This window comes from Pituophis catenifer, unplaced genomic scaffold (assembly GCF_029215685.1).
Source record: "Pituophis catenifer annectens isolate HBS135680 unplaced genomic scaffold, rPitCat1.0.hap2 SCAF_16, whole genome shotgun sequence".
Lineage (NCBI taxonomy): Eukaryota > Metazoa > Chordata > Lepidosauria > Squamata > Colubridae > Pituophis > Pituophis catenifer.
In genome coordinates, this window is record NW_027256896.1 from 2,586,725 (window position 1) to 2,600,968 (window position 14,244).

Genomic DNA, 14,244 nt, shown 5'->3' on the forward strand with positions numbered 1-14,244 from the left:
ACTGGACTTTCTTGTTTTTCTTTTGAAGATGTTTCGCTTCTCATCCAAGAAGCTTCTTCAGCTCTTCCCCACTATCCTGTCAGAGGCAAACATCTTCAAAAGAAAAACAAGAAAGTCCAGTTGCCTCCTGAAAAAGCACCTTTGGGTCAAGATGGGTGGCTGTGACCGTAATACATGTAAAACATGGGTGGTGCTTTAGGTGGGTAGTTGCAGCCACGACTTTTTGGATACCCTTTTCTCCCACTAGTTGGGCAAAGGGCCAAGTCCGTAAGCCCTCAAGGCTCACCAGGACAGAGGTCCTGATGGAAACCTCTGGGTGGCCCTTGGTGCCCAGAATTGTCCTGAGGAGAATGAAGAGGAAACAGAGAGGGAGTTTAAGGTGGGGAGGAAGAGAAATAAAAAGGCTGAGAAGGAACCATGAAGGCAACTCAGGTGGGTTTCCCTCAATCCCAATCCTTATGAACACCACCTACGCTCTCAGCTTGGTGTTGCCAGCCTTAGGCAGCTGCTTTGTTTCAGCTGCTTTGACACAAAGAGTGAAATATAGTTTTTCACCACCGCAGGAAAAACAAGAGCCCAGGAGCTCCATTCAAGAGAAATTAACACTCTTAATAATGGCTGCACATTTGGAAGAAAATGGCTTGAGTGAGAGTAAATCCATAGGCAACGAGAGCAACCGGCTTACTCAGTGCAGACGCCGCTGGCAGGGAGGGCAGGGGGATGGGGGCTTTGGGCTCTCTCCATCCAACTTGTGGAGGAAAGTTAATTTTGCTAAGGCAACCCTGGGCTTCTTGACTCCCCCTCCCCAGGACTCTGCCAAGCATCCCAATATGACTGGCCAGCTGAGGGGTTTAGACTAAAGGCTGGCTTAGCCTTCCCAACATAGCTGGTGGGGTCAGGGCCACGAGGTGCTTAGGAAATCTGGACATGTGGCCAGAACCATATTCAGCTTAGAAAATAGACAGCAAACAGCTTGTGATGTGGTCCAAGACTGGCCCTCAGTAACAGAGGGATGGCTGGGGAGGGATGCTATCAGCAAACATCTTCCAAAATATCAGTAGAGGAGGAGGAGGAGGAGAGGAGGAGGAGGAGGAAGAGAGGAGGAGGTAGAGGAAGAGGAGGAAGAGAGGTGAAGGAGGAAGAGAGGAGGAGGTGGAGGAAGAGAGGAGGAGGTAGAGGAAGAGGAGGAAGAGAGGTGAAGGAGGAAGAGAGGAGGAGGTGGAGGAAGGGGAGGAAGAGAGGAGGAGATAGAGGAAGAGGAGGAAGAGAGGTGAAGGAGGAAGAGGAGGAAGAGAGGAGGAGGTAGAGGAAGAGGAAGAGAGGTGGAGGAAGAGAGGAGGAGGTGGAGGAAGAGGAGGAAGAGAGGAGGAGGAGGAGGAAGAGAGGAGGAGGTGGAGGAAGGGGAGGAAGAGAGGAGGAGGTAGAGGAAGAGGAGGAAGAGAGGTGAAGGAGGAAGAGAGGAGGAGGTGGAGGAAGAGAGGAGGAGGTAGAGGAAGAGGAGGAAGAGAGGTGAAGGAGGAAGAGAGGAGGTGGAGGAAGGGGAGGAAGAGAGGAGGAGGTAGAGGAAGAGGAGGAAGAGAGGTGAAGGAAGAAGAGAGGAGGAGGTGGAGGAAGAGGAGGAAGAGAGGAGGAGGTAGAGGAAGAGGAGGAAGAGAGGTGAAGGAGGAAGAGAGGAGGAGGTGGAGGAAGAGGAGGAAGAGAGGAGGTGGTGGAGGAGGAGGAGGAAGAAAAGAGGAGGAGGTGGAGGAGGAGGAAGAAGAGAGGAGGAGGTGGAGGAGGAGGAAGAAGAGAGGAGGAGGTGGAGGAAGAGGAAAAAGAGAGGAGGAGGTGGAGGAGATGGGATTTCTGGGGGAGGACAGCAAACCCCTCACCAAGGGAAGCACCAGCAGATCTTCTGGGCTTCTGCTGGAGCCTGGAGGAGCGTCCAATTGACTCAGTTTAATGGAATTTCATGCTAGGCTGAACCCCAGTAGGTGCCTCCGAAGCCACATATTTCGCAGAAATTAAAATGAATAAATTATGAGATTGCTATCTGTATGTGCTTGTGTGTTTAACAAATTATGCCCCAATGAGTTATGCTCCCCACCCCCAGCTCAGCGGGAGAAGAGCGATGCTGCCACCCCTTCAGAAAGCTCAGCAGTTATGGAGAGCTCTGGAAAGAGGGAGGAAGCCCCGTCCGTCTCTTTTGCAAACGTGTTTGCTGAGTTCAGTTCAGAATTGAGTTCCGGCTGGGACAGGCAGAGCCTATTATATTTTCTTCCAAATTATTTTCAATGAGAGATGCAGAAACAGCGTTTTTGGCAGTGATAGGAAAGGTTCGAGTAGAGTTTTTAAAAGGTTTTCAGGTGCTGAGGATTGATTGGGAAAATACAGGAAGCTAACTCTCATCAAAATGCAGCTGGAAGGAAAAAGAAGCAATGAATTCCCAAGGCCATTGAAGCCTGCAAGTGTGAAAAAACAGCACCCAGAGACCCTTGCCCAGAGTCCAAGAAGGATGCGTCTCTGCAGGCCCCTCTACTCTCATTTACTCTCCTGGCATCCCTGACTTTTTGTGGCCCGATTTGTGTTAGCCCCGCCTGTTCCCTACTCCTTGGACTTTGTGGCTGCTCTATGCTCATCAGTTTCCATTGGGCGGGGGGAGATGCTTTGTGGCAAATACTTTCTTTCCACAAAGGAATGGCAAGGAGCATTTTCCTCCCGTTGCTAAGAATTGACCCATGTTCCCCATTTGGGATTTGGGAGCTGGACTAGCAGTAAGAGGTAAAGCCCAGAAGTGGGTTGCTACCGGTTCGCCCCAGTTCGGGTGAACTGGTAGCAGTGGCGGTGGGAGGCTCCGCCCACCCACCCGGACGTCATCAAATACAATCTGCGCATGCTTCTGTGCATGTGCAGAAGTGGCATGCGAGCGAACGAACTAGTAGCAAAGGTAAGTGAAACCCACTCCTGGTAAAGCCCCTCTCCACCACTCCAGGGTCCTGGGTCACTCTTTTGCCCCTCCTCCTGCAGAGCTTAAAAGTCTGTGCTGGCAACATGCAGGGAGACCTCTCTCCTTCTCTTTCTGTCCAGGGCATGAGAGATCCTCAGGTGCAGTGGTGGGGAAGGAGGGCTCCATCTTGTGGGGAGCATGAATTTGGGTAGGCACTTTGTCTCCTGGCCCCCACAACACTTCCACCTCCAGATCCATCACGGGGCCAAATGGGGTGCAGATTCTCAGGGCCAAGGAAGACCCTGAGCTGGCAGGGGTTCTCTTCCCCACCCCCTGCAATTCCCTTCCATCCCGTTTGGAACCCTGTAAACAACTCGTTTCGAGAAGTGTGCCTGGGAGTGTGTGTGTGTGTGTGTGTGTGTGTGTGTGTGTGAGAGAGAGAGAGAGAGAGATCTGATGTAATAGGAAAGCCCTAGCAATGGCAATTCACTCTTCTCAAGGAAACTTGGATGGTAAGAAGGATTTTCCCAAGGCTGTTTTGTTACCATGAAGCAAATAGCACAATTAGGAAAAAAGGGTTATTTATGGGGTCTTCATGAGACTTTAGAGATTGTTTAGAACAGGGGTCTTCAACCTTGGCAACTTTAAGACTTGTGGACTTCAACACCCAGAATTCCTCAGCCAGCAAAGCAAAGCTGGCTGAGGAATTCTGGGAGTTGAAGTCCACAAGTCTTCTTAAAGTTGCCAAGGTTGAAGATCCTTGGTTTAGAAGTACAGGTAGTCCTCAAGTTATAACAGTTCATTTAGTGACTGTTCAAAGTTACAGTGGCACTGAAAAAAGTGACTTATGACCATTTTTCACACTTACGACCATTGTAGCATCCTTGTGATCATGTGGTCAAAATTCAGCTGCTTGGCAACTGACTCATACTTATGACCATTGCTGTGTCCCAAGGTCATGTGATCCCCTTTTGTAACCTTTTGACAAGAAAAAAAATCAATGGGGAAGCCAGATTCACTTAACAAACATGTTACCAACTTATCAGCTGCACCAATTCATTTAACAACTGTGGCAAGAATGGTCATAAAATGGGGCAAAACTCACTTAACAAATGTCTCACTTAACAGCATAAATTTTGGCCTCAGTTGTGGTCGTACGTCAAGGACTGCTTGTAATGGACATTGAATGAGATGGGCGGCTGTAGACATTGAACAAACAAACAAACAAAAAACAAATAACAGAATCTCCAGGTGGTCCTGCCATCACTGGTGCACATTGGACGTTGGAGTATACAGTATGTCTTCCTTTGCTTAGAATGGAATAGAGCTGGAAGGGACCTTGGAGGTCTTCTAGTCCAGCTCCCTGCTCAAGCAGGACAACCCATACCATCACAGACAAGTGACTGTCCAGTCTCTTGTGTTTTTAACCAGTGATGGAGAGCCCACGATTTCTGGAGGCAAGCTGTCCCACTGGTTAATTGTCCTCACCATTAGGAAGTTACTCATTAATTGCAGGTTGCTTCACTCTTTGGTTAGTTTCCATCCATTGTTTCTTATCCTGCCCTCTGGTGCTAATTTGACCCCCTCTTCTTTGTGGCAAATACTTTCTTTCCACAAATACTGGGATACTGCTATCATGTCACCCCCCGAATTCTTTTTTTATTAGACTAGCCAAATCCAATGCTTTCATTGCCTTCATTTCATTGTCTTTACCTTTTCTAGAGAGCCAGAATCGGTCCAGGTTCAAAAGTTGCGGAAGAAAAGACACCCAACACCATCTCCAAATTTGACAACAACGGGAACCGTGATCGCATGAAACTGTCTGACTTCAACTTCCTGATGGTTCTGGGGAAAGGCAGCTTCGGAAAGGTGTGTGCAACCACTCAGGTTCTCTTTCATTGTTGACTGGGATCCAGCCTTCTGCTTAGCCATAGTTTGCTTGAATATGGTTTACCAAATACTCAAACCATGAAGCCAAGGTTGAGAAACACTACACTAAGCCAAAACAACAGAAACCATGTTATGTCACAGTGAATGAGCTCAGTTGTTTCCAGAAAGTTGTTTTTCCAATTGGGTTACAATTTGCATTTAGCCTTATGCCACCTGGGCTCTCAATCATAGAAAGAATGTTCTAACTGGTGCTTCACAGTTTGGGTTCTGTTGGCCAGTTGAGTATCAGCAGGCCTACGTTTTGAGATTGAAATGCCATGAATGGAAACTTGTGTGGAAGTTGGCGTGATGGGAAGTTGGGAGTTTCCAGTGAGATATATGAACAAAGACTGAATGGGCCTCAACAGAACGCCAATAGGTATGCCACAGTAATGGCTCTTCTGTCACAGTGCCCAAAATCTCAAGGATAAATCTTATAAGGAACAGTTAAGCGAAGTACTGTAGGTATATTTAACTTAAGGGAAAAAAGGCTCAGAGGAGACATGATAGCCATCTTCCAGCACTTGAGGGACTGTCACAGAGAAGGAGGAGTCAACCTATTCTCCAAAGCACCTGAGGGAAGGACAAGAAGTAATGGGTGGAAGCTCATTAAAGAGAGATCCAACCTAGAATTAAGGAGAGATTTCCTGACAGTAGAACAATTAATCAATGGAATGGCTTGCCTCCAGAAGTTGTAGGTGCTCCATCATTAGAGTTCCAAAAATGCTTTTTCAAAAGGCAACTGGATTTTGTTTTTCCTTGAAGACTGTTTCGCTTCTTCAGTTCTGACTGAATGGTGGAGGTTGGAAGGATTTATACTTCTTGCAATCATCTGGTCATTAGCACTCATTCTCAGAGTCGTTGAGGCCACTTTGAGGTTCATCTGTGCCCTCAGGGTCACCTGAATAGTGCAAATGGGCTGGAGTCTTCTTGGAACTGCTGAAAGGACTGTGTTGAAGCCCTCTCCCTCTGTTGAGAAGGGCTGGTCAGGCTTAATGTAGGCGGCCACTTTGACTCCTCTTTCAAACCATCATTGGAGGTTATCAAGAAGAGATTGGACAACCACTTGTCTGGAATGGTATAGGCAGGGAGTTGGACTAGAAGGTCTCCAAGGTCTCTTCCAGCCCTAGATTTTATGATTGCAGAATCTGCAAACCATCCAGTAGAAATGTTAAAGATGGAAACATTTAGTCCATGTACATGAAGGTTCCTCTGCTCATTGAAAAATGAACAAAGAGCATGAAAGGTAGTGACTCCTTGCTCACGGTTCAGTCTTCAGCCAGCTCTGCTTCCTCAGAGAGGGAGAGCTTGCCAAAAGAGTGTAATCACTGTCTTCATTAATCAGAGCAAAGGTCTCTTTGGAGGACTGAGGTTGGTTGAGCCTTGTCCCAACCATAAATGATGATCTAGGGCAGGGCTGTCAAACTTGATCCCATTGTTTTGCCCTTGGGGGGCCGGGGTGGGCATGGTTTGGTCCTTGTGGCTGACTGAGGGGCCATGGCCAGGGTGGGCTGAGGCCGGGCAGCACAGGCCGATCCTTGCCGTCTCTGGGACAGCCCTGCAGGACAACTCTGGGCCGGATGCAACCCGTGGGCCACGTATTTGACACATCTGATCTAGGGAGACTCAGCAGGGCAAGAGGGAGGCGAAATCTTGGGCAGCCCTACAGAATGGACAGTTCAACATGAACTATCCATTCTGTAGTGCCACCATGAGCTGTGGTGGTGCAGTGGTTAGAATGCAGTACTGCAGGCTCCTTCAGATTGCCGGCTGCCAGCAGTTTGGCAGTTCGATTCTCATCTGCTCAAGGTGGACCCATCCTTCCATCCTTCCAAGGTGGGTAAAATGAGGATCCAGATTGTTGGGGGCAAGAGGCTGACTCTGTAAACTGCTTAGACAGGGCTGGAAAGCACTGTGAAGCAGTATGTAAGTCTAAGTGCTACTGCTATAAAGCTTTCCTCTATATATAATTTTTATTAGAATTTTTTGCAGAAGTAAAAAAAAATCATATGGAAATAAATAAGGAAAAGTTAAGAAAAAGATGTTAAATAATGCGAAAACACTTGAAAAGATTAAAAAAAGAAAAAAATCAATCTTTTTTTACAGCAATTAGAAACAAACTTCTTACCCCGCCCTCCTCTTTAAATTGTGTTACGCGGGTTCCTTCTTCCTATTTTCAACCCTTTTTATTCAGCAAATCCAGAAATCAACATTTCATTTTTTTCCCCATTTTCAGCAGGAAGGCCATCAAAGGTTTCCAATTTTTCTAAAAGTACTTAACTGTTTTATCCCTGATCAAACAAAGCAGCTCAATTTTGCCATTTCCGCAAATTCTGTCATCATCAGAATCCACTCCTCCATTGTGGGTGTTTTGGTATTTCTTCAATGTAGTGTATATAATTAATAGAATATCAGAGTTGGACGGGACTTTGGAAGTCTTCTCGTCCAACCCCTTCTCAGGCAGGGAAACCTATGCCATTTCAGACAAATGATTGTCCAATCTCTCCTTTAAAATCTCCAAAGATGGAACATCTGCAGCAGGAGTGGTTTTCAATTTCAGCTGCTACCGGTTTGCTCATGGGTGCGCACTTGCACGTGTGACACTTCTGCACATGTGCAGAAGGTTCTGCACATGCGCAGAGACATCTGGGCGGGTGGGCAGAGCCTCCTATTGCCACCGCTACCAGTTCACCGGATCCAGGGCAAACCGATAGCAACCCACCACTGATCTGCAGGCTAGTTGTTCCAACTGGTTAATTGTTCTCACCATTGGGAAATTTCTCCTTAGTTCCAGGTTGCTTCTCTCCTTGATTAGTTTCCATCCATTGTTTCTTGTCTTGCTTTCTAGTGGTTTGGAAAATAGGTTGAGCCCCTCTTCTTTGTGGCAGCCCCTGAAATATTGGAAGACTGCTGTCATTTCACCCCTAGTCCTTCTTTTCTCTAGACTAGAAATACTCAATTCCTGTAATCATTCTTCATAAATTATTCATTATATGCTACTAATTATATTAATTATCTTGCTGCAATCACCAGATACAAAATCAGTCTTCATGAGACTTTTACAATTGGTTATCCATAAAATCTAGCACAAAAACTGGGTTCATCTGAATATTGACCTTTAAATTTTTTGTTATCTTCATTTATATTTGTCCGCAGTATGTTTTTGCTTTTTCACAAGTCCACCATGCATAGTAAAATGACCTTTCATGTTTTGACATTTCCACCATTAACTAGAAGTACTATTATACATCCTAGATAATTTCTCTGATATCATACAACAATGGTGCATCATTTTATTAAAAATTTCTCTTATAATACAATGTGAATTTCAATCCTTTTAACCACATTCTCTCCCATCGATTCATATATTATAACCAAAATTCTTATCCATTTTATCTCGCACTCTTTAACTTGTTCTTTTTCTGTTTCAAGTCTCAACAAAAGTTTATACGTTTTAGCAATCATATGTTCATCATTTGTGCATAGTTCAGTCTTGAATTCTGTCTTAACGTTGTTCAATTCCTATTACTTTTTTTATCTATATTAAATCTTTCTCTTGACTGTCTGAAAACCATTGAAATCTAAATCTCTCTGCACTCAATTGTTCTCTTGACTTCCTTAAATTCTCCATATTCTTACACTAAGAAATCTTGATATTTCTCTTTGCCTGCTATTTATTTTCTATAGAATGCTTCTTGAGCTGCAAACAACCTGATTTTTCCAGACTCTTCTCAATTTCTGGCATAAGTGCCACTGCTGTCTGGAAAGGGAGGATTTCAGCACCAACGTCTCCCAGGCAGTGCCCACTCTGGTACCACTTCATACCAAATTTGGCTATAGGTTTTTGCAAGATTAAAACATTGAGGTTTGCAGTATCACCTTTTCCCAGCTGATGTGAAGGAGCAGCCTTTTTCTGGGCAGGAAACAATAGAAAATACTGGGCCTGTTTAGTGCATTAACAGGTTTCAAGATTAATAAATGGAAGATAAAGATGTTAACAAAAATATGAAAATGGAAGATCAAACAGAATGGATGAATAAAACAGGTTTTAAGAGTGAGAAGAAGATAAAATATCTGGGTATCATCATTATGACAAATACTGATTGCTATTCCAACATAACTATGTTAAGAATGAATGAAATTAAAAAGAAGATATGTTAAGATGGGAGAAACCACAATTGTCATTGCTGGGGAGAATTTCTATGATAAAATGAATGTCCTGCCTAGAATTATAACTTTTGTTTGTTTCAGACAATAACTGTTTTGACAGCTGATGTTCCATTTAAACAGTGGCAGAAGGATATATCTAAATTTGTGTGGCAGAGGGAAAAAACATGAGTTAAATCTAAGGTGTTACAAGATGCAAAGGGAAAAGGAGGACAAGGTTTACCTGACTGGAAATTGTATTTTGCAGTTTGCTTTTTGGCTTCTATGAAAGAGCAAATATTGCTGAGAAACAAAAGCCTCTCTGAGTTAGAAGAGCAGGACTCGAGATTTGGGTGGCAGGGATGTTTGTGATACTATAGAATCAAGGTCAATGTGGATTTTCAAAATCATCATGTTAGATCATCATACCAGGCTGAGAACATGGAATAGATACAAACCCAGGTTGGGCCTGAAAACGCCTTTGTGGCTCAGCACAAGAGGCATTTGAAAGACAAGAAATAATACACTAACACAAATGGCAAACATCATGAGATAATAACATTTTGTCAAGGGGAACGGAAAATACAAGTAGTCCTCAAATTATGAGCACAATTGAGCCCAAAATTTCTGCTGCTAAGTGAGACATTTGTTAAGTGAGTTTTGCTCCATTTTATGGCCTTTCTTGCCACAGTCGTTAAGTGAATTACTGAAGCTGTTAAGTTAGTAACCCGGTTGTAAAGTGAATCTGACTTTGTGATTTGCTTGTCAGAAAGTCGCAAAAAGTGATTACATGACCCCAGGACACTGCAACTGTCATAAATATGAGTCAGTTGACAGGTGTCTAAATTTTGACCATGTGACAGTGTGAAAAACTGTCATAAGTCACTTTTTCCAGTGCTGTTGTAACTTCAAACGGTCACTAAATGAACTGTTGTAAGTCGAGGACTACCTGTAAAACCAAGAGAAGAACTGGTGGCAGAGGGATATAATTGTCAATGGTTCTTTTATTTCCAACTATGAGAAAGATTTAAAGTGGGCAGAAGTATTTATGGTTTTGAACTTGTAAGGCTGAGTTTGAAAAAGAACTGTGTACAAATGCTGAACATGTAAAAAGGATGCACCCTGAGCATATGTCACCAGAGAAATTGTCCAGAATATATAAAAAACACTTCAAATGTATGCTGGAAAGGTGAAATGGGACATTTTACCATGTTTTGTGGAAGCGTAAAAATCTAGAAGAGTCTGAATACAAATACATACGCTGATCCCAGGATTTTAAAAATTAATATACAATTGAGATCAGAGGAAAAACAGCTGGAAAAAAAGTCATGGAATTTTGTTTTGTACATGGTAGTTACCGGTAGTTGCAGTGAGATTATCGTATGCAGAAAGATGGAAAGATTCGGCCTTTTCCTCAATGGAGGCAGAGTTGGTGAAGATGATGGAACTGACTGAGGTGGCTAAATTGACTTCTTTGATCAGAGAAAAGATGTTTACTGCTGATGGGCAGCCCCTTATGGACTTGATTCACAAAGCAGAAAAAAATAAATTTATGGTTTATGGTTTGGATGGCTATTATAGGAAAAAAGACAAACATTGTGACTGTAGAGTAAGAGGTAAATTTATGATTGTATTTATAACTGCTGTGATGAAGATCGGAAGTTGCTTCCTTGTATCTTTTCCCTTTCTTTTCTGTTTTCCTTTCTTCCACATTTAACTTTTATTTCTTTCAGTTTCTTTTCTTTTTCTCACTTTATGATAGTTTGTATTAGTTTTTCTTTTAATTTTTTTACAATAAAATTATATGTGTGCGTGTATAGAGGGGGAAGGAAAGGAAAGGAAAGGAAGGAAGGAAGGAGAAAAGGAAGGAAGGAAGGAAGGAAGGAAGGAAGGAAGGAAGGAAGGAAGGAAGGAAGGCTGTTTGAACTGGATTGTTGGTTCCAAAGGCTCTCCTTGGAATGCCAGTCCTTCTTTGCTCCAGGGTACTAGGAGGGGGGGGGGGCTTCTAGAGTCTTCCTATTGCAGCTCAGTGTCAGGCCAGCCTGCACCCTGCTCAGTTGATTACGGGAGGAAGACAGGACGAAGGAGAAGAGGGCCAAGAGGGCTTTGGGGAAGAGAGGGTTGGCTGGCTCCTTCCTGAACTTTTCTCCTTTGTGCTGGAGCTGAGGAGACTCTGTAGGTTCTGCAAAGGGAAGGAGTCTGCCTCTGCTCTGAAGTGGGGAGGGGGAGCAGCGAGGCTTGGAGCTGGTTTAAGGCAACTATCTCTCGGCCCCAGTCCTGCCTTCTCGGATGAGTCATTTTTCTGCTGATGCCAAACCGCGTCTTTTGGGAAGATGAGCTGCTCCGGGGTTTGGCTTGCAACCTGTGTGATCCCGCACAAGTCTCTGTACAAGGCTTGCCTATTAAAAGATTTACAGCGGTGGCAAGCCCTCCCATATCTCTCCCCATTTAATTTTGCACACCGGGAAATTACAGCTTTACACTCCGTGGCAGCGTTTCCACGCAGCAGGTGGCAGGGGGATGGCCCTGCCTGCTGACGAGGGAGGCATTAGGCAGGGCCTGGAGACTGTCCTGGCTTGGGGGGTGGTGGGTGAGGGTCTCAAGAGACGTGCAACCTAGGGGTGGAGGAGATAAGCAGCACGGCGGAGGCAGGGGAGGGGAAGCAGCAGAGGAAGGTTTGGTTACTGGTGCCTGATCTCCAGGGATGGCTTTTTGTTTCCGAAGTCTAGTCGATTTAATTTTTTCTGTTTTACACTTCAGAGATTGTTTTCTGGTGCATTCAGCTTGCTGTGGTATGGCACGCTGTGTGAGCCTTGTCTGCCAGTCTTATTTTTCAGGATTTGCTAGGTCACAATTGAATAAGGATTTACATTATTTGCCTCATTTCCAATTGACTACGCATCATTGATATACGAAACTGTTTTTCTTTGGTTTGTTATCTTGATGTAGGAGCAGATCTGTGACAAGGATTTTTTAAAAAGCATTCTTCGTCTCTGGGGAGAATAGGATGATAGGAGATTGGGTGTCACAGCTAATGCTCTCGGAGACAGAAATACACAGCTTGAAGCAATCTTGAGATAGACAGAAAAGAATGAAATTTAACAAGAGACAAATGGGAAGTGCTTCACTCAGGAAACAAAAGCTAAACGCATAGGTGTAGAATGCAGGATTCCTCACTTAGTCAGAGTAATTGATTGTGTTCAGTACTGCTACGATTAACATTAAGAAAGTGCCAATAATTCTCTTATTTGCAAGCCAAGCTCTATTTAGAGCAGAATCCAAGAGAGCTGTATGTCAGCTTTGGAAGCCATATTAGGCCGGAAGCTTCCATGCTGCCACCTTCTCATGTGTGGGAAAGTAGGAGGGGGGATTTAGTAGAGGGGTTGTCTGTAGACATAATAGCATTCTTCCTGTCAAGGTCAGGGCGATCCTGCATCTGGAGAAGGAGTGGTCGGCATGAGATCTCGAGATGGGACAGCGGTTGATTGGAGCATGTGATCGACTGAGAAGTGAGGGGATGGTTTTGGGGATTTTGATTTACTGAGGGAAAACCCGGACCTCTCAGATTCGGATTTTCCCAGATGTGCCAGTTTACCTATTCTAGTAAAGAGCCTTGGTAGTACAAGGGTTTAAAGCACCCTGTTATTAAGCTGCTTAAGACCAGCTGCCTGCAATTACTGCAGGGTTCGAATCTCGCCAAGGCTCAAGGTTGACTCAGCCTTCCATCCTTTCTAAGGTAGGTGAAATGAGGACCCAGTTTGTGGGGGCAATAAGCTGACTTTGTATAAATATACAAAAAGGATGAAGGCTATTGCTGAGCACATTGTAAGCCGCCCTGAGTCTTCGGAGAAGGGCGGCATATAAATCAAATTTAAAAAAAAAAAAAAAATAGAACTTTGAAAAACGCTTGCTTCAGAGTTTTTACTTAGAGTTGGGGGGTTTTCTGGAATGCTGACACTGTAGCTGTAGCCATGGACCGTAACTTGGGGCTGCCCTTCCCAACTCAGAGCCAATTTAAGAACTGACACACCTAGAGAAGGTGGTTCTGGCCCCAATAAAGCCAGCTCCATAGACTGGCTCAGGGAAAAGAAAAAGGGAGAGCAATAGCTCTTCGATTTCTGTACCGTTTCACAGTGCTTTACAGCCCTCTCTAAGCGGTTTACAGAGTTGGCCTGTCACCCCCAACAATCTGGGTCCTCATTTGACCCACCTCGGAAGGACGGAAGGCTGAGTCAACCTTGAGCCTGGTGAGATTCGATCTGCCAAATTACAGGCAGCCGGCAGTCAGCAGAAGTAGCCTGCAGTTCTGCACTCTTAACCACTGCCCCACCATGGCTCTGCATTTTACCAAGCTGCCTTTTGCTAAGATGAATTTTGATCATGTGACTGTGGGGATGCTGCGACGGTCGTAAGCGAGAGGACCAGTCATAAGTTGCTCTTTTCAGTGCCTTTGTAACTTCAAATGGTTGCTAAATAAATAAATTGAAGCCTGCCTCTAGGCCAAGTCCTAGGTTTAGGCTCTGCTTCTCTTTCTCCCACCTTGACCTCTTGCTTCCCGTTTGCCTGGATGTGGAAGGCAGCTGAAGGGCATTCTGCTTCCACCAAGGGATTTCCCACCTTGCACCTGGAAGGAGAGTCCAAGGGCCAGGTGTGAGAGCTGGGAGGAGAACTGACTGCATCCTGAGGAGCCTCACCAGGTCCCAGAGCTTCCCTGGTGGTGATTCTCTGCATGCCAGAATAATTCATTTCCAGAGAAGGTGTCGGTTTTATTGGAATGAGCTGGGGTGGCCTGGCAGTGCTTCCTTCCAAAGCAATTGTCCCAGCAAATTGAAGCCGTGTGTCTTAATAATTGGCAGGGTGATGGTGGCACTTTTTCAGAAGGCTTCCTTTGCCTTGATGTGATTCACAGTGGGAAATGATCCTGGCAGGATGTGCTGCAGTTTTGGTCTATTATAATAAATCTACAAGCCATGGCAACTGGTTTGAAGTGCCAGAGAAGCCCTGGGAGGAGAGCCATGGGCTGGCTTGCCCTGCTGTGTGGCCCCCTCTCAGAGGGGACTTGGCCTCTGTCCTGCACCCACAGCTGGATTGCAGCTTTGTTCATCTTGACCCGGGCTGGTCCACTGGGCAAAGGACAGGCTCCTTTTTTGGAATGGCCAGTGGTGTTCTCTTCCTCCAAAACTGTCTCAGGCAGGTCTCAGGCAGGTACAAATGAGCTGATTTGGATGAGAGAGAGATTGCAA

At 45.0% G+C, this 14,244-nt stretch overlaps 1 protein-coding gene across 2 annotated transcripts in view; it reads left to right on the forward strand.

Moving 5' to 3' along the window:
- The window catches only part of PRKCB (protein kinase C beta), a 235,662-nt gene that overhangs the window by 151,863 nt on the left and 69,555 nt on the right, over positions 1-14,244 (forward strand). For both annotated transcript variants that reach the window (XM_070955146.1, XM_070955145.1), the window contains exon 9: positions 4,649-4,795. In XM_070955146.1, coding sequence (XP_070811247.1) covers positions 4,649-4,795 — 147 coding nt within the window. The remainder of the gene's footprint in view (positions 1-4,648; positions 4,796-14,244) is intronic.